Here is a 21,643-nt window from a genome sequence, read left to right as displayed (position 1 = left end):
CTGCTCTTAAAAGGCGATGCTAGAAAGGAAGCTGGTGATCTACTAAACAAAATGAATGAACTAGAATTTGTCTTAATGCTTGTGATTTGGATTTACAAAGTTTTCAAAAAGTCAGTAAGGTTCAGAAAAGCGAATACGTAACACTACTGACATGCTCGAATTTGTATAGATCATTGTCCGATCAACTGGAGAATATACGTGATAATTTCGACACTACTAAAATGCGTTCTAAGGAAATTCTACCTGATGATTTAAGCTCGAAGGATAAGTTTCAAATAAACGCTTTTTATATTATTATCGATAAGTTAAGTTTTAGCCTGTGCCCAGCGTTTCGTGTGATTCTTGTAACTACCAGTATAAATAAAATTAATTTTAGTTTTATGGAATTCGTTGTAATTTGTTTTCTTGAGTATGTATTTAATTTTGTATGAAGGGGGCACCATTTACTCTTCAAGCCTGGGGCTCAAAAAATCTTAATCCGGCGCTGCATCTAAGAATGGCTACGATTTCGATGGATTACAAAACTTCTAAAAAATCAGACATTTGTGAAATTGAGATAAATCAAAGCGTAAACCATAAGATTCGAAACTTGCTTATTACTGAAAAGTTTCACAAAATTCTATATATAATTTGCGAAGTTTATTTTTTGGTGAAACAAAAGAAAATATATTTTGCAAAATAACAAAACATTTCACTTTGTGGTAGTTTTTTTTCATAAAAATGAAAAGGTTTGATATTTTGCAGTATTATGTAGATATGATTCACCAATTTTTACAATGGAGATTTGATCTTAATAAACACAATCTAACTTCGCTACTTTTCAAAACACGAATTCATTGTATTTGAATCCGGTGAAACATTTTAACTTTTCAATTTTAAAATTTAGTTTAGCAAAGTTGAAACAAACCAATTTCGATCGTTCGGAAATGAATCTGAACTTATTTAAAAAACATGGTTTGAGTCATGATTTAATACACATTTTGTAACACCCACAAAATAGTAAACAAAAAAATTGAAAGCAAAGATTTGTCTTCCAAAAATCATTATTATTTTTCCAAATTTAAAAAACGTTTAAAATATTGATAATTATTATTTTCTGAGAAAGCAAACCCCAAAGTTTGTAAGTAATTATTTGATTATTAAAACCAAAACGTCACATTTTCCACATGAAAGACCTGGTGAAATCGTCCTTCAACATAACACAATGAACCAAAAAATACACTGTATCTTCTTTGTTTGCTCTTATAACCACCATTACCTTGCCTATACAACATAAGAACATAAACGATAGTGAAACTTTATTATTATTATTACTTTTAGAATATCAAATTGTCCTTGGGACACATAAACAGAGTACGAGGTAAAATCAAAGGAAGCTAGCTAACTAACTGTCCCACACATACTTAAACTAACACTCCCTCTTCTACACTATACTACACCATAATACAAACTCAAGTCAGTACACATGTTTTCACAATTTTCAGTCATGTTTTAGTTTTCAGGATTCACGCTGTAAGATGACTTTGGAGTCTCACTGCCATGTTTCGTGTTGTGCTGTGCGATAAATTAAAGTGTCGCGGTGGGACTTTAAATTTTAACACTACATATGCCTTGACTCAGAAAAGGGTAAATTTGATATATATATAAAAGATTTATAACTTATACCTATGAAATTTTAGGTAAATTAGCCCTAGTCACAGTGTAAAAATAGGTCTTACAAAAAGGATACAAACTATTTCAACGTCGTTTAAGACCTTGGGTCTTCCCTTATGTGATGATTGTTGGTTTTGGGAAGTTTTTTTTTCATCATATTTAACGAGGTTAACTTAAATTCTTAAGATATGTGATGTAAGAAGGTACATAAGTGGAGAATTTTGAACTTACCAACAGCCAAATGTGCGGAGAGTGCAATTTTATTAATACTCAAGGCCCATATCCTCAGGTTGTGCACACGTTCTACACCCTGAATATTTAAAAATAATTCCATAACTTCGGTGTAATGTAAATAGCTGGGTGAACCCTCCATAAGGACCTATATTTGTCAAAAAAGAAAAACAAAATAAAAAAGAATACATGAAAAATTATTGCCAAAGGTACATTCAACAAGGATATATAACGCTACAGCCGCCGTCTCATAGCGTCGCCAACCATCATGACGAGGACTTCCTTGCCACTACACTTGTTTGCAAGTTCCAGTACCAAATAAGAACTCGAACTTACTATAGACATACGAACTACAAGGATTTGACAAATTGGGATGGAAAATTAAAACAATTCAGTCTCGTCTCGTCTCGTGTAGTGTTGTGTCTTTTGGTTGGGTTGACGTAGTAGAGGCAGCGTGGCATTATAACCCATCATCGCAACAACTATACTAAAATACTACAATGGGGAGTTCGGTGTGGTGGTTTGGCTTACCAAAAGTGCGTCTTTCATAATGGAGAACGTTGTAAACAGGACAATCACAGAGAACACAAATGTACAAATTGGATCCGCAATAGCCCATTCGGGCTTGAAATAAATCACCACTGCGGCGAGGAATACACCGACACTCTGCAGGACATCGCCCACGACATGAATGAGTGCGGCGCGTACATTAATATTCTCGACTTCGTTTGTAGGTCCTGCTGCTAGTCCTATATCATGCTCATGACCATCGCTATTTTGGTAGGAGTATGTCTTTTTGTTTGTAGAGAGATTTGTTTCGGCCAAGATAAGACCATTTTCAGAATTATGTAAAATGGCCGATGGCGTTGTAGATGATCCTGGTGTTGGTATTCTTGTTGGTGGTGGTGCCACTGGATATGGAAGAGAATCAATTGAACGAATGGAAGGAACTTCTGCTGCTTCTGTTAATGATGGTTTCTTTGTCTTTGTAGTGTCACCACCATGTGCCTGGCCGTGACCGGCACCACTCGAAACAGCACCGCCACCATGGGAATGCGAATGCTGCAATTGGAATCCCATGCTGCAAGAAGATTAAAGAAGATTTGTTTTATTTATTTGTTTTGTTTTTTTGTTGAGCTAATAAACCAATTTAATTAATTGTGATGTATGTGAAAAATGTGAGTTTCCCCCATTTCTCAACGTTTTGCAATCGCAAATATAAATTTAAAGTTCGCACTTTACAACTTTAATGAAATGGAATACTGTAGAACTTGAATAAAATTTCTCTTGATTTTTAAATTTGAGAATTAAAGATCTTACTTTTGGTTATTTGACAGGAAAATTTTACGTTTCGCAAAATTTCATTTTACCTTAAAATATTTATTACTATGCGATTTTATTTTTATTATAGTTTACCTGATTGCCTCAACAAATTTAATGAAATTTAATTCATTTGGCTGTCTAAAAATTGCATTAGCAGAATTTGCAAATTTGCGAAACTATTTTTACTGTCAAAGTTTGCAAATTTTGTAATGTTTTTTGCTATTATATGGTAACAATTGAAAATGAAAGCACAATCAAATGTTTTTAAGTTCTATTTATAAAAATTTGAATACCAAATACCTTATTAAAAAAACTTTAAGATTCTAAGTCTTATTAAAAGTCTTAGCAGAACTTGAAATGGCATCAAAATTAAGAACAAAATTACTTTGTTCATCCGCAGTAAGCTTTCTGTAAATATTTTTAGAAAAGTGCGTAAGAAGTCCGGAAAACATTGATGTAAATGTAGCCATAGACACTTTCTTACTTAAGGTTGCCCTACAGTCCTGTGTAAACTAAGGTCACACCCAACAAACTAGATCGGAACCTATAGCTGAGGGCCTTTAGTTGAGCTCTTCAAGTTGCGAGAGGTCACTTTCCATTCATGCGAGAGGCCTGATTCACGGCCTCCCTCTACTGCTTTGTCCTGTGAGCGTGGATTTCCATGGTTTCCATGCGTTCTACGTGACACAGCCATGCGTTGGACTTTTATACTTCTGGCTGAGTTTACATAGCTGAACAGTTCGATGTTTCATCTTATCCTACCATTTCCTTTAATGCATACTGGCCCGTAGATCACTCAAAGAACTTTTTTTCGAGACGACTCAAAGTGCTTTCATCTTAGTCAGACGGGGATGATTAGGTTCTATAGGGAAACTTAGGTTACTAGAGAGACCTACTATTCAATTGCTTTTTTTTATAATAAGCGCACACTCAAAGGGATAATACTTTCCTTATTATTAAGACACAGTGTGAGAACTAGGAAAGTGGGAGAAAGTTTTGAATTCCTGAATATTGCAATGACAGGGAAAGACAAAGTGTGGAAAGGCATTCCACATTAGCGTAGTACGGCTAAAGAATGAATCCCTGTACTTGACAATACGACCGAAGTTGGACTCGAGGGTATACTGATGAGCATTCCTAGAAGCGCGAGTATTAATGTTGGACTGTTTAAGGGGAGAAATGCAACTGGTTATTTCGCTAGAGATTAAACCGTTAAAATAAATAGGGAAAATAGGGTGACAAATATCGACGATGTTCAAGCGACGTATATCACCAATCAATCTAAATGCTCTACGTTCAATACTGCCCAAGAAGCTTAAGAAGGTTGCAGGTGCACCAGCCCAAAGATGAGAGTTATACTCAAGCTTTGGACGTATACAAGTTTTGTAGATAAAAGCCAGATCAGAGGTGGAGAAAAACTGCTTGTTCAACCCAAACATCTTGCGGCATTTTGGCAACATCGCATATGTGATCCTTCCATAAAGGTGGTTGTTGATATACATACTCAGTAAATGGAGATCAGCATTGGGTTTTTTGAAGCATTGTACAAGCATTGTTTTTTATTCCCCATTGTACAATGCTGTTTAGGTTGGAATTTAATGAGCTTATTATATTTTGATGTTCCAGTTCCACATCCGAAGAAGAGGGATGTGAACCTGAAAACGAATATGAAAATCTAAGAGTACTATATTCAGCGAAAGGAGATCATTAATAAAAATTAAAAAGAGTGTTGGAGATAGAATAGAGCCCTGGGGCACACCAGCATTTATTTTGTAATTTTCAGACTTGAATCCAATACAACTTGTATTGAACGATGCGAAAGGTAATTACTAATCCAATGAAGTAGGGATTCATGAAAACCGAAAGCAGGCATTTTCGAAAAGAGAGCTTGATGCCAAACGCTATCAAATGCTTTTGAAATATCAAATCTTACTTTCGCTAAAGCTATGTAAAGATATGCTCCACTGTTCGATGAGATGAGTGGCCGTCTCTGTCTCAATACTCACAAAAGTCCTATTACCATCACGATTCTTCCGATTAAAAAAATCGCATCACCTTATCTAAAGCCTTTTTTGACATCGAAATGTTTGGGTAAGTTGTACCATATGGAGCAGAGCGAATTCATCTTGCACAAAACGGCAGGGATGCAAAACGTGGCTCTATACAGTTCGTCACTGTAAATGCGAACATATGCAGCCTTGAAATCGATGAAGAGATGGTGGGTGTCGATTCTATGTTCTTAGGTTTTTTTTGCAGGATCTTCCGTAATGTGAATTTTTTGTATCGACTGTTTTTTGGTCCTAAATCACACTGATAGGGACATATCACTTTGTTGACGATGTGCTTTAGACGTTCATACATTACAGCGGGAAATATTTTGTATGTGCTGTTGAGGAGACTGATTCATCTTTAGTTGGTGCAGTTAAAAGTCTCCTTTTTTCAGTATCGGTCATCCCTTTCGCTTCCATCGAGATTCCATTTATCGGACATGTTTCTTTCGCCATAATTATAGATAAGTTTTTGCATGCTCCAGACCAAATCTAGCTGCTTTGAAAGGCAATCTTGCTCCAGTGACTTTGTTAGACTCCAGCTTAGATAAGGCAATCCCTATTTCGTCTAAATCAGGAAGATGGGATTGTTGGCTTTCGTCGTCTATATTGAGTCCAAGCTCTGTTCGACATCGACGTTATACAGTCTGCAGAAGTGTACCTTCCATATCCTCAGCATTGACTGCAGTTCTAGTATGATTTGTTCATGTTCATCTTTGCAGCTTTCGTTTCAAAGTTCATGACACAGAGACTTAATTTCACTTTGATTATTCTAAGTTTTTGAACAACTTGCTTATGATATTATCGCATTTAATCTGAAGGCAATTGGCTTTATTCCTTATTCTTCCTATCTTTAAAATAACGTTAGACCTTTTTACCAAAATTGCTCACAAAGCCTAAAAAGGTAAAAAACAAATCGCCAACCCACTTAAAGCGAATATCGTAACGGCCAAATACATTTTAAATAAAGGAACGCCCAAATTGTTAGTTGTCATTTTGCCCTAAAGCCTAAAGAATTTATGGGTGATATGACATTTTTAATATTTTGATCTTATTTTTTTTAACAATAACACCGAAAGCTTCTTTTTATTTGGAATTTTATAAAACTCAAAAAAGTTTAAACGGCCAAAAGTTCGGTACTATTGCACAAATTGTACAACAACAAGATGTTAATAAAATTATTTTTGGCGATAAGACATTTTTATTTGGGTGATATGCGGTTTTGGGCAAAAAGACCTAAAGATGAGAAAATTAAGCAAATTTTTTCTGTTGAAAATTCTTTCGTCTTTCTTACGCAAGGGTCTGACAGTGTTTTAAAAAAAGAAACATAAACTTCAAGCGGAAGGCTAACGAAGTTTCAAATACAATATTTTACGTTTTTTTTATTGTCTCTTCAATGGAAATTTCTATATTTCAAGAACTTTCCTTTCAACATCCCTAAAATTTTCAAGTACCTTAATTCAAGTTAAGTTGTTGTCATTGTTTTAAAAAAAACACACATCAAACCCAACAAGCCACAAAAACATAACACAAACAACCTTTTTTTTATCTCTGTCGAACTCAATACCCTCTACGATGTCATCATTGTCGTTGTTCTCGTCTTAATCATTGACAAAAACTTTGCACGTTAAAAAGCATTTACTTTTTGATATCTCTGCTTCAAACAAGCAAGCAAACAAACAAACAAGCAAACAAAAATGAAGTCCTTAAACCACCAATCATATACAACATCACAAAAGAACTTCCAACTTCACTAAATAAAATCCTCTCAGTAAAACAGCAAAAAAAAAACAGCTATCAAACAACATTTCGTCACACTAATTGTCGTTAACTTTACGACCAAAGAAGGATTATGGGCGCTTTCTTTGTTTAACTTTGTAAATCATCCAGGCACATCACATTCACATCACACAAAGTATATAAAAGGGGCATCTTTTATGAATCTTCTTATATAATAATAAAGTTCACTCAGTCAGAGATCAGACTTGAAATGAATTTAACGACTTGGTATCTCGTGACTTTGGCTTTTGTCTTTTGTCGTGTTCGTCCTTATCCTCATCCTTGTCCTGGTGCTGTCACCTCTCAACAGAAGAAAGATTGTTTCGTTTAAGTCAATATGTTGTGTGCTTCTAGGGCGACGAATACGACGAGTTACGACCTAAGACGCAACGTGCAAGGAACCATCAAACCAAACCGATGCATTCTGATTCATTTGATTTTCTGCATCTTCCATTTTAGAATTAGAGGAGACAGTAGAAGGACCGAGTCGAGATGACTCCTTATGGTGTGTCTTCTATCGATAACCATCTCTCTCATGAACCTGCAATCTGGTGAAAATGTTCGTGTGAGACGACTCTAAGTCTATGAATTGAACTAACTCCGAGTTTATACCGCTGAAAGTTTTAAAGTCATTTCATCACCATTTCTATAAATCGTACAAAACCTCAACCCTGCACCCGCTCCCCCACCACAATTTACTTGACTCATCCTTGATTTTGTTGAGAAAATCAAGAGCGAGAGTCTCATGTCCTGATTTAATTGACAACGAACATATATCACCACACGCTTTTAGCTTTTGCCCAGCATCAGTAACTGTAACATGAACTCAGTTAGTTAGTTAGTTTGTTAGTAAGTTATATGGAAAAAGGACGAACGGGGATAACTTTTTGTAGGAGGCAGGATGTAACTCTTTTGCCATATATGTACCCAATGCTTATGGTTGAATAAAGATAAAATGTAGAGCTTTTTTTCATTCACTTGTGTTTGTGTTGCAATATGAGATTTATTGTACAAAAAGGACACCCAAGTCGCTTGGTTATAAACAAGATTATATCACCATCAGATTAGTTCCATGATCCTTCGAATGATGGAAGTTACGCAAGAATGTTTTAATTAGTCGCCTGCTGCGCTGCTGCCCTGCTGCGTTATGATTGCACGAACAAAATTATGTTCGTTATGCGACTTTTATTCGCTTGTATGCAACACAAAACCTTTTTATTTAGGTACCTAATAAGGTACTTTGTCCTTTTGATAGACTTACGTTATAGAGATAAAGTAATAAAGTCCTTGAGTTGTTAGGATTTTGAACTCGACCTCAACGACAACACCATCAGAGAAAGCCAGACAGAGACACATTGGTATTTATGTCCTTTTGTAGTCCTTAAATGACTGAACTCAAATTATAACTGTCTAACTCGTAAACACACACACACACACACCGTATTTATAGTGCTTGACTTCTTGAGCTTTGCTGATTCCCAAAGATGAATTGCATTAAATTTATTAATGCTCGTTTTCGTATAAAAATAGTTTGAAGGACATGCTTCATGTATAGAAAGAAAGATAGAAGAATTATTACCGAATTTCAAACTTCCAGGTCCAGGTGTTTAGTGATGGTATAGCTTGAGTTATGTGCGGACACAATTGTGTTAAGCAGCAAGGGCATTAGCGGGGTGATCTGGTGCGGAAACTTAGAAACTTTTGTTTGACACTTTTTCGTGAGAGGGATTGGGGCTTTATTTTGTTTTGTTTTATTTGTTGAGTTCATGTTAGTAGGTACTTTTTTCATTTTATTCAAGAAGGATTTATGGTAAGAAAAATATATCTATATGTATATGTACCTTGACGTTATGGCTGATGGTTGCTAAAACGGGTGTGGCTGATTGGCTAGAGCCAAATATGGGTATCTATCTATAGGAAACTAATGTTTATGAAGACGAATTTGTTCATTTTTGACCTTCGAAGTTTTCGTCCTTTATGTGTATAGGTATGTCCAATTTGATATGTCTTATTGAATTGGGGTGGTGAAATGAAAATTTATTATACCTACTACATGATGGAATACTAATGAAAAGGGGAGAGTGAGCTTAGGAGTATGTTTGGTGAAAAATCTTAGAAGTTTATAAATCACAAACATATGTAGGGTACGTAACTAACGTATAGACAAACTCGCCCATCACCATCAGAGTTATTGACTTACAGTCAACAAAAAGGCTTTAAGAAATAGTTTCCAAGAAAACCACAACATGTCTTCATGAGATTTAATTATCTGATTAAGGGTTTTTGTACTCACCAACAAAATAAGTCGACTTCTATATTTAGCACCACACAAATCATTGATGAGTTAAATGATTTGAGCAAGACTTTTGCTGTATCTATTTTTTGATTTATGGCTTCTGTTAGAAAACACGATATTTATGATTAACAAAATTTCAATATCGTTTGTTAGATAGTAGTTTAAACAAAAAAAACTGTAGTACCCGTGGCGTGATGGTTAGGCCTCGTTTCACCAACGCCTAAGCGAGAGTACTTCGTTCGAGTGACATAGCCCCACCAAACAACAGAAACCTGACACATACAGAAATTGACCAACATTTACAACAGATGGACGAAACAATAAAACGAACGATGTAATGGACAATACCAAAGTAAAAAGAACGGGACCGACTGGAGTGGCTTACTGACAAGACTTAAAAACTTATACAGACGACTTACAGGCCCACACAACTTGGAGGTTAGGACACTGAAGTCTTCAATAAAAAATGTCAATCTGTTGATTAAGGAGAATTATATGATATCAATTAAGAAGTACTGGGACCGTAAGATCCGGTCAGGTCACTCAAGTGACCCAAGTATGTTCCCTAAAATCAACAAGATATTCAGGAAAAAGAACGACAATGACCTTCCGAGTCTGAAACTCCAAAGAAACGACTAGAAAAGAGACGACAGCGCTAATAGGTTCAGAAAAAGCCATCTTTGATAATGACTTTTTTTATAATTGAAGATCCGAAGGAAAAAGTGGAAGCGGTAAGAGCTGCTTTCCAGCAAGTGTACAAGGTGAATGTTAGCATTCGCCCCAACCACGATCTGGAAAACAGAGCCCTACTTAATCACTTTTGCCTTCGAAATGATATGACACAATGGCGATCTGAGAACCGCGGTTTCATGCGGTTCAATGACGATTCCTTGGCAAATGTTATAATCGCCGAGCAAGGGGACCAAGTCCCTTGTTAGTGACGAAGATTGAGCTTCAGCTCATTTTCAATTCTCATCCGGATCTCATAGGGTCACGAGGGATACGTGCAAGAATTGACGCAAGATGGTCATCGTTGATCTTCACGGGCAGCCGTTAGCTAGCAAAAGTGTAGTGAAGTACCTCGGTATGTGGTTAGATCAGTATTTTTATTTCGACAGACATATAAATAATACTCTGACCAGGGCTAAAGGAGCCTTCGCGTTGATGAAAAGGCTGTTTTACAGCAGTCGGCTCGACCCCAGAGTGAAGGTAATTTGCTGCATGTGCCTCCTACGGCCGTTGATCGTTTATGGTTGTCCTACAGGATGTGAGGTTCAACGTTGCCCATTCCCAAATGGAGAAGTTTCGGGTGTTCGAGCGGCAGTGTTTACGACGCTGTACCGGCTTATATCGAACAGCGGAATGTTCTTACGTACATTACTACTACAACGAGGTCCTATACAACGGGGCTCGAATCAACAGAATTGACAATTTCGTGGTAAAACTCGTTCGAGGTCACATTGCAAGCGCTATTTATTTTTTGGGCCTTCTATCCGAACGTCGAGTATTTTGAGAGTGCACGCTTGAGCGGCTTCATTCCACCAGAGGCATTTCTCTTTTTAGACAAATGAGGTCTGATACAGAATAGATTGGCAGTTTCGCTAATCTTCCCCGTCAGACGACAAACCGTGGATAGGCAACTCCTGTACAATCAGGACGTCATGCCACAAGACGGAGAAAAGCTCCTTCGGTTCAGTAGGGGTGTGTCCGAACGGGACCGAACTGATAGGGTGAAGCAGTAGAACCAGTTTTGGTTGCTTTAATCGGCACTTGATGGTGGGTAGTCGGGATGGGAGGTTTTAAGCCTTGGCCGGCTTACATTCTTGTTGTATAGTTTTAGCGTTTAGTTTTAAGTAGAATAGGCATGGTGGCACAAACAAAAATTATTACAAACAAAATTTAAAAAAAAAACATGGAATAAGAAAAAAAAAAGAGAAAAAAAAATGTTAGATAGTTAGATTTGCTTCTGTGGTTGCTCTAGTTTTAAGTAGTTTATAGGTAGAATATTTAGTTTAAGTTTAAGGACCTTATATAAAGTAGTTTTTAAGTAAAAATGAAAAAATATATTAAAATTAGTTTTTTTTTCTAATAAATACAAAAATAAATAAAATGGAATTGTAGTAAAATGGATTTTATTGCCGAAAGGCATTAATATTAAGTATTATTGTTTAACTTAGAGTAAGTACCAGTAAGTTAGTTGTAAGTTATGGTTAATTAGGCTAGTTTTATACATTTTTGTCTAGCTTTAAGATTGTTTCAAGATTCAATTAATTAAAATGAATTATTTTGAATCTTGCGAGGAATTGACAAATGCTTCAAAAGTAATTCTTGTCATAAAAAGTGATTTCTTAAATAAGTCGTTCGGAATCAGCTTGAAACTGTATGATTTCTCCATTCCTGTCAACAATACTCGCACACAGCAATGGTTGAGAGTTGTAAGTCACTACACTAGGCCCTAGTTCTCAAAGGTCTGTTGCGCCACTTTATTTATTTATTTATTTACAGACCTCACAGGTTATTTCGAAATGTAGCTCTTTCCCGAAGCGTAGCGAAATGTTGAAAAATTATATTCCAAACAGCAGTTCAAACAGTGCGCTTTTTATATGGAAATGTGTTCTGCAAAAGTTCGTGCGGCTGGTGTGCTGGTTGCACAACACTCAAAGTCGCGGTAATATATCGTACGGTACACAAGAAAGGGTCTGTTGTAGCCAAGTGTGGAAGTCAAACCGGTGTTTGTATTTGATTGAATAACTTGAGTCATCTTAGGGTGATCTATGTAAACCAATCGTTGGCATCCCTTTATTACACCACCTCTAGGTGGCTCCTGAAAAATACAGATTTGGGCCGTGTAAACTCAGTGATAAGTGATACTGTTGTAATGAAAGTAAAATGCACGACTAAGTCAGACGCCATTGCTCATGTATCCAAAGAGTCTGTTTAAAAATATGTGCTGTATTTTAAGATTTTAAAATGTCCCTGGTTAATTGGTTAAAATTTGTTTTCCACTAAAAATCTTTTTAACAAAACTAGATTTTTAAATAAAACTATTTCTTTATATGAAAAATATTGTTGGTAATTTTAAAATTTGTAAGAATAATTCAACTAACAAATTGTTGAACCACAACAAACTTTTAAGCAAGACAAATAAACAGACGGGATGGGAAGTTATCAGTGTGGGTCGTATCCCAGCCTCTTTTTATTAAAGTAGTTAGCGTAAATATTCGAGAAGTATTTGAGTCAGTCAAATTTGTCAATTTTTTTTAAAAATACTATAGCAAAAAACATTCACTCAATTTCTTTGAAAGTCTTTTCTCTATCTTTGGGTATTATTATCTATCATACAAAATTTATTTAACTCGATATATGTATCTGCTAACTCTTGAGATATGAAACACTCAAACACGATATCGGTCTATCTCCTTGAAGTGTCGAGAAACGTCAATTTTTAACTTCCCATAGGAAGTTATTGTAATGGGTCGGATTTGTCAAATTGAAAATTTTGACATTTCTCGACGTTTCAAGGTTCCTAGAGTCGAAATAAAAAAATTTAAGAAAGATGTCTGTGCGTGCGTGTGTACGTACGCTCGTACGTCCGAACATTCGCGACGTTTTTTTCGTCGTCCATAGCTCAATAATCAGAAGAGATATCGATTTCAAATAAATGTTATTATACAGATAATAAGGCAGCGAGATGCAGAAAGGGCTCTCAAGAAAATTGGGTGGGTGGTTTTTTTACCATAGCAGTTTGAAAAAAAGGTGAATATTTTGGTTAGCCCTAAATATCTTGTAACGTGATATCAAAGAAGTATATTTTTGAAAAAAATTCCATTTAACGATTTTTTTTTATAAATCAAAATAACTGAAACAAAAATTTGTCACCTCCAAAATTTTACGACTAAAATATGATTTTATCTCCAAAACAATTTTGTGCAACGAACAATAATGTTTTTGCCATTTGATAAAATTTTTAGAGAAATCGAATTGACAGTTTTTTTTATAAAAAATAAAAATCTAAAAAAAACATTACGCAAAGTTGATAAAAATTGAATATCGATTCAAATATCTTTTCAAAAACTTGAAATTAAGGCTTCAAACTTATTTTATCTTATAAGAAATATTGTTTTCAACATTCTGAAAAATGTTGAAAAAATCGAATTGACAGTTTTTTTTTACAAAAAAATAGAAACCTAAAAAAAATTAATAAAAGTTGGGAAAAATTGATTTTCGACTCAAATATCTTTTCAAACCTTTGAGATATTGGCTTTAATTTACTTTCATCTTTTAAAAAATATTGTTGACAACATTCAGTAAATTTTTGAAAAAATCGTACTAACAGTTTTCTTAGAAAAAATAAAAACCGACAAAAAATTAACAAAAAATGGTAAAAAATGGTTTTCAACTCAAATATCTTTTCAAAAATTTGAGATAATAGCTTCTTACTAATTTTTACTTAAAAGAAATTTTGTTTTAAACATGAGGCCGAATTTTGAGAAAAATCGAATTGACAGTTTTTTTACAAAAAAATAACAACCGAAAAAAAATTAACAAAAGTTGGTAAAAATTGATTTTCGACCCAAAAATTGTCAAAAATTTAAAGTATTGGCTTCAAACTAATTTTATCTTATAAGAAATATTGTTTTCAACATTCGATAAAATTTTGAAAAAAAATCGAATTGACTTTTTTACAAAAAATAAAACTCTAAAAAAAAACAATACTTAAACTTGGTAAAAATTTACTTGCGACTCAAATAGCTTTTCAAAAATTAAAAATATTGGCTTCAAACTTATTTCACAGAAAATATTGTTTTCGATATTTAGTAATTTTTATATAAAAATCCAACAGTCCGTTTTTTCATGAAAAATAAAATCTACAAAAATAGTACGCAAATTTGGTAAAAATTGATAGGAGCACATACAGACAAACTTTTAAGCAAGACAAATTGATAGACGGGATGGGAAGTTATAAATGTGGGTGGCATCCCAGCCTCTTTTTAATTTGACAAACCTAAGTTTATTATCCTAAGTTAATAGTGTAAAAACTTCTAGTATCATAAGTGTAATGACCTTTTAAATGAGACTAGAACCAGACTCAGGTCGAGTCGATGACGATGGAAAATTTATCAACCGTTTGACATTTAACCTTGTAATCGATGGTATTCATAAGTTGTTGACTACTTTCGAAAAACTTTAACCATTTGCTAAAACTTTGTTCTCAACAGGTAAGAGATTTGACATTCAACTTTAAACCTCAAAAAATAAAGGGTGATTTTTTAGCTATTATCTTGTTGCCAACTCGGGTTTAAACAGCTGACGCATGTTTCGTGTTTTTTTGTTTCACTGCCAAACATCTTCAAATTGGTCTATAATTTAACCATGAATCGTCTTACAAACGAACAACGGTTGCAAATTATTGAATTTGATTATCAAAATGCGTGCGCTGTTAAAAAATTTCATTGCTCGTTTCTTCCATTTTATGGTCAGTTTAATCGACCCACTGAAGCGGCTGTTCCAGCTATTTTGACTAAATTTCGCACCAAATTTACATTGTTGGATATCAAACCACCAACACGATTACGTAGAGTGCGAATTGAAGAAAATGTCATCAATTAGCGATTCGTCGCCGTTCGCAGCAATTGGGCCTCTGTCTGCCTCAACAAACGTGGAAAATTGTACGGAAATATTTAGGTGTGATGCCTTTCAAAATACAGTTGGTGCAAGAATTAAAGCCGAACGACCTACTGCATAAAATGTTTTATGAATGGGCTCTTGGAAAGTTGGCCGAAGATAAACTTTTTTAACGAAAAAATGTGTTCAGCGACGAAGATGATTTTTGGCTCAATGGGTACGTAAGTAAGCATTGTTGATTTTGGAGTGAATATTAGCCAGAAGTATGGTGCGGTTTATGGGCTGGTCGCATCATTGGGCCCTACGTCTTCAAAGATGATGCGAATCGTAACGTAACTGTGAATGGTAAGTGCTACCGTGAGATGATATCCAACTTTTTTTGCCTAAAATGCAAGAGCTTGACTGGCATGACTTGTGGTTTCAACAAGACGGTGCCACATTCCACACAGCGCGCGCAAAAAATGGACTTATTAAGGGGGAGTTTGGTGAACATTGTATTTCACGTTCGGGACCGGTCAATTGGCCGCCTAGATCGTGCAATTTAACGCCAATTAACGTTTGAAGCCCGCTTCAATTGACGCATTAGAAGACAACATTGAATCATTTATTTGTAAGATATACCGGCCGAAAAGAAATGGAAAGAGTATACCAAAATTGGACTAAGCGGATGGACCATTTAAGGCGCACTCAAGGTCAACATTTCCATGAAATAATCTTTAAACAATAAATTGTACTATCGATTCAAATAAAGATTCCATGCATTTTTCTGAATAGTACGTGTGTTTTTTTTGGAAAAATTTTCCTATAACTTTTAAAAAATCACCCTTTATTTATTCAAATAGAATCTCATCGACCTTGTCAACTTTTGAAAGCAAAACAAAAATATTTATTATTCCATATCAATAACAATATCCTTTGTTTGTGATTGACTACTATACCTATCCAACTGTCCTGCCCTATTATACAAATTGACCCTAATCGCCCTCACTTGGCTAAAATCCATTTTGGCAGTCAAGCTCAAACTCAAAGTGGGAATTGCACATTTTGTCATCATCATTCAATTCACAAAACAAAACTATCATCTCTCACCTCATAGACACATCATCAGGCCTGACAATTCATTTCCGTACAACTTTTTTAAGGGAAAAAATATATAAAATAATAAAAAGAAAAAACATACGTCATCATAGAGCAGCATAGTACACAGATGGTAAAACCCCTTCCTGAGTGTCCTTTGATACAGATATACACACATGTCTGCATATTTGTCTATATATAGTGTATAGCACCTATTCACATCAATATATAGACCCACAATGACGACGAGGAAGAGCCTTCAAATGTTTACTTTGCTGAATCAACTATTCCAAAGTCCACACCATGTTGATGTTGGCATGGATTGAGAGTTAGTTGACAAAGGAAGAAAAAAAAGGATATCTCGCTCTTAAATATTTTACTATTTTCTAGAGAGGCGAGGATTCTAACAATTCAAATACCGCGAGATCTTTATTTTTTTTAGTTTTCAATTTTATTTTAGTTTCCTTTTATCCGAGAGCAAACCACCCAAAGCTATGTATATGCGCCAGCACTGACAAATAGTCTAGAGGTGCTCGAAACTCGAATAGGCACTATCGTCTCGTCACGTAAATCAAACAGAGGCGTTGCAATAGCCCCTCACGCCGCCGAGCCGTCGAAGCGTCGCACCATAGCAAAGCACCAGCTACAGCACACAAAAAATCAACATAACCGGAAACCATCACAAAAAGAGCTGATGGCGCTGAATTTGTTTCCGTTATACACTTATATACATATCATATGTATATATCTATATGTTTTTGTTATATGTACATTTTTTTGGTGGGGTGTATATTTTCTATTTTCTAAACGATAGACATAAAGTACCTTAAACCTCCACCTGGATTGTGTTTTGTTGGAGAGATTTAGGATGCTAGTTGAGTTTTATGGGGATTTTTAAACGTGCAAGGATTTTTAAATTCAATTTTAAATTTGATTGAAATGTTTTTTTTTCTTTTATTTTTTGGGCAATTTTTTTGAATGTGTGTTATTTGTGTTTATGTATAGGTATAGTACTCACATGAGATTGACTATAATAGCAAGTGCTGAAGTTATCAGCATTATTTCAGCATCGACTTCAAACTCGCCATGAATGACACGTTGAATGGCAAGCCAAACTAAAATGGCGGTAATGAACCAGATCATAACAACGGATGCTAGAGCTCCAATTACTTCCGCTCGATACCAACCAAAGGACATTCTGAAAAATGTAGAAGTGAATGTTTTTAAATTTGATTTTCAAATAATAATTAATAAAACTTAAATAAATATTTAAGATAAAAATACACATTACAAAAAAATATTTTTTTTCGGTAACTATACGAAATTAGATTCGCGCACAAAGGAACAAGGACACAAACGAATGTTGTGCCACCAAGTTTATTTATTGTATCAAAAAATGTAAAATTGTGAAACTTACTTACTTAAGGTGGCGCTACAGTCCGGGGCGGACCTGGGCCTCAACCAACAAGCGTCTCCAGATAGCTCGGTCCCTAGCTAGCTGTCTCCAGTTTCGCACGCCAAGTTGGTTGAGGTCCTCTCCCCCCTGCGTGCGCCACCTGAGTCGCGGTCTTCCTCTACTGAGCCGCCCCTCAGGATTAGATTCGAAGACCTTCCGGGCTGGAGCGTTGATGTCCATCCGCTCTACATGAACATGACCTAGCCATCTAAGCCGTTGGACTTTAATTCTGCTAACTAGGTCAGTGTCGCTGTACAGCCCGTACAGTTCGTCGTTATATCTTCTCCTTCGTTCTCCATTTATGCGTACGGGACCAAAAATCCCCCGAAGAATTTTTCTCTCGAAGCATCCTAAAACGCTCTCATCTTTCTTTGGCAGGGTCCAGGCCTCAGCGCCATAAATGAGAACCGGGATGATGAGTGTCTTATAGATGGTGATTTTACATGCTCGAGAGAGGACTTTACTTCTCAATTGCCTTCTAAGTCCAAAGAAGCAGCGATTTGCAAGAGTTATTCTTCGTTTGATTTCAGCGCTGATGTCGTTGTCTGCATTAATAGCGGTGCCTAGGTAGACAAAGTCCTTAACTACCTCAAAGTTATAGCTGTCCATGGTGACGTTTTGTCCAGGACGTCGTCGTTCAGTGTCCTTTTTTGATGACAGCATATACTTGGTCTTGCCCTCATTGACCACTAAACCCATCTTCTTCGCTTCCGTCGCAATGCTCAAAAACGCTCCACTGACATCACGCTTTGATCTTCCAATTATGTCAATGTCATCTGCGTATCCGAGTAATTGGATGGATCTTTGGAACATTGTGCCTCTAGTGTTGACGGTTGAGTTTTGCACAATTCTTTTCAGGACGATGTTGAAGAAGTCGTATGACAGTGCATCGCCTTGTCTAAAACCTTTTTTGACATCAAATGCATCGGTAAGATCTTTTCCGACCTTGATAGAGCAGCGTGCATTCTCCATCGTCATTCTGCACAAACGGATAAGTTTGACAGGGATGCCAAAACTAGATATTGCTCGGTAGAGCTCTTCCCTATAGATGCTGTCATACGCAGCTTTAAAATCGATAAAAATATGGTGGGTATCGATTTGAAGCTCCTGGGTTTTTTCCAAGATCTGCCGTAGTGTGAATATTTGGTCGATAGTGGACTTTCCTGGTCTGAAGCCACACTGATAAGGACCAATCAGGTTGTTGACGAATGGCTTCAGACGTTCACATAATACGGCAGAGAGGATCTTATACGCAATGTTAAGGAGACTGATGCCTCTGTAGTTGGTGCAGTTTAGAGGGTGTCCTTTTTTATGTATCGGGCACACTATGCTGAGATTCCACTCATCGGGCATGCTTTCTTCCGACCATATTTTGCAGATGAGTTGGTGCATGCTCCGTACCAAGTCATCGCCTGCTGCTTTGAATAGTTCGGCAGCGATGCCGTCAGCTCCAGCAGCTTTGTTTGACTTAAGTTTAGATATAGCTATCTTCACTTCGTCAAGGTCGGGTAGGCGGAATTGTTGATCTGCGTCGCCGAGGTTGAGCGGTTCTATCTCCCTTACAGCGGAATTCGGTTCGTCATCGCCGTTATATAATTTGGAGAAGTGATCTTTCCATATTCTCAGCATCGACTGCGGTTCTACTACGATGTTCCCCTGATCGTCTTTACAGGCTTCGGTTCGTGGCTGGTACCCTTGAGAGTTTTTTACCTTTTGGTAAAATTTACGAACCTCATTCCTGTTGTGACATCCCTCTATCTCCTCGATCGCGCGCTTCTCATGCTCTCTTTTTTTCCTTCTAAGAAGCCGGTGTTTATCTCTCCTCTTCTGCTTGTAGAGCTCGCTAGCAGCTCTAGTCCTTTTGTGCAGCGTCGTTTGTATGCCTCTTGTTTCGCTGCGTGCGCTTGCCGGCATTCGTCGTCAAACCAGTGGTTTCGCTATGGTGGCCGAGTGAAACCTAGCACTTCAGAGGCGGCATCTCTGATGGCTGCAAGGCAATGTTGCCACTGGTTTTCAATGCTTAATGCAGGAAGCATAGGACTCCTTAAGAGGTTATTAGGGACTCGATCGGAAAAGGACATGGCAGTCTCTTGCGATTGTAGCCGTCTAACGTCGAATCTTCTCACAGTACTTCCTTGTTTTGGCTTGGATGGGGATATCCGTAGCCGTACCTTGGCTACAACGAGGTAGTGGTCGGAGTCAATGTTGGCCTCTCGGAATGTTCGGATATCTGGATACTGGAGAAGTGTCGTGCGTCGATCGCAATGTAGTCAATCTGGTTGCCACGCAGCGAAATCGACCAGCCTGAATCCGTTGTCGGAGGTGGTGTCGTGCAGGCTGTATCTCCCGATTATCCCACAAAAGATGTCTTCTCTTCCTAGCTTGGCATTAAAATCTCCTAAGACAATTTTAATGTCATAGCCAGGGCACTGCTCATATGTCTTGTCCAAAAGCTCGAAGAATATGTCTTTGGTGTCTTCATCTTTCTCTTCTGTTGGGGCATGCGCGCATATTAGGCTTATGTTGGCGAATTTAGCCTTGATGCGGATTGTCGTGATGCGCTCGCTCACACTGTTGAAACTCAAGACTTTTTGCCTGAGCCTAGTTCCAACAACAAATCCACACCCAAATAGACGCTGTCTTTGTTCTCGGTAGCAGTCGCCGTAGTAGATATCGCAGTCTTTTAGTTTGCGTTTGTCCGGTCCATCCCATCGCACTTCTTGATGGCTGTAATATCTGCCTTGCAGCAGTTTAGGGCTTCCGCTAATTGTTCGGCTGCACGTGGTCTGTTAAGGGACCTAACAATCCACGTACATATCCGAAGTTCGTTGTCCTTATTTCGTTTGCGTGGGTTGTCAACAGTGAATCCGTCCGTATCCGAGCGTGTTTGGTGCTTCGAAACTTAAGGTATTTTTACGTGGCCAGGAAGTCGAAGAAGCCCTATAAGGTGTTCACTAAGTAGTTCAACCTTACTGGAACTGTAGACGCTACCGTTGATTATATCTCGAGAATTCGTCCGCTGCCGCCTGGATAAGGAGAGGTGCCTTAGTGGAAACACCTCTCCCCCCTCTCTCGTTTGCTGCCCCCAACAACTTTCCACTGGGGTTGGAACCCAATCTCCAGTTGAGGTACTAGGCACCCGATGTTCGGGTAGGTGAGAGTAGGAGTTGATAGACAGAGGTGGGTTTTGAGAAAAACCTGTGGACGCCTGTGTCCTCTTGAATGCACATGTCTACCATTTGAAAATTGTGAAAGCTATCGAATTATTTAGAAGCTGCTCAAAGTGAATATAGAAACGAGCTTGAATCTCCATGAACCGGATGAAGACGAAAGGCGTTTAACTTATCATAAGACGTGATAAGTGCAATTACACTAAGGTTTTGGCTCAAGAAACAGAAGAATTTGCAACTAATTGGTGCGACAGAGAACACTGTCTGTAGAGCTCAAAACAAAACCCCGTGGAAGATATAGATGGTTGCCTGCTGATTTCGGATGAGAAACATTTAAGAAGGTGCACAAAACTTGTTGCTTTGGTTTTAAGCAATGTATTCAAAAGCAACACGCAACTGACATATTTTGAGTTGCCAAATGCAACAAATTCCAGAACGAAAAACACATATACACTATCAAAGCACTGCAGAACAACAAAGGCGCTAACTTCATTAGACGAAATGCTGCAAACGCTTATGGAAATAGAATGTGGCCCTGAACTCTTTCTGTAACAGTGGATTAATTAATTATTGTGAAAGGAGAACACTCAACATACAAAATTTTGCACTAGATCCTTCTGCATTGAACCCTTGCGTCATATAGCACCACCTCAACTGCTGCTCATCCACTTTGAGCAGGCTTTTATGTGGGCTGCTTTACGGGGAAGGTTTATACCGAATAAACTTATTTCAATTATAAAGGTAATTTATGATGGGTCTACAATTCACGTCTTAGACGAGTAAAGATTATCCGTAGAGTTTGATGTCTAAAGTGAAGACAGATAGCGTTGCTTAATATCACCAATTCTGTTCTTAATGGATTTAGTGATGATCTGAGGGCAGCCTTAGCAGGAAACGGAGTAATCATTGATCTCCTTCAAATGATAACATATGCAGAAGTTGTAAGACTGAAAAACAACACGGGGCAAAACTTAGGTGTTGACCC

At 37.0% G+C, this 21,643-nt stretch overlaps 1 protein-coding gene across 3 annotated transcripts in view; it reads right to left on the bottom strand.

The window, feature by feature from the left end:
• LOC129939081 (proton-coupled zinc antiporter SLC30A2) overlaps positions 1-21,643 on the bottom strand; it is a 222,710-nt gene that overhangs the window by 26,306 nt on the left and 174,761 nt on the right. For all 3 annotated transcript variants that reach the window (XM_056046950.1, XM_056046949.1, XM_056046951.1), the window contains 3 exons: positions 17,051-17,230; positions 2,416-2,965; positions 1,885-2,032 (listed from right to left, as the gene is read on the bottom strand). In XM_056046950.1, the coding sequence (XP_055902925.1) occupies positions 1,885-2,032; positions 2,416-2,965; positions 17,051-17,230 (878 nt within the window). The remainder of the gene's footprint in view (positions 1-1,884; positions 2,033-2,415; positions 2,966-17,050; positions 17,231-21,643) is intronic.

The sequence above is a fragment of the Eupeodes corollae genome, chromosome 1, assembly GCF_945859685.1.
Source record: "Eupeodes corollae chromosome 1, idEupCoro1.1, whole genome shotgun sequence".
Lineage (NCBI taxonomy): Eukaryota > Metazoa > Arthropoda > Insecta > Diptera > Syrphidae > Eupeodes > Eupeodes corollae.
The sequence above is the reverse complement of the archived record's forward strand: the minus strand, read 5'-3'. Positions and strand labels throughout refer to the sequence as shown.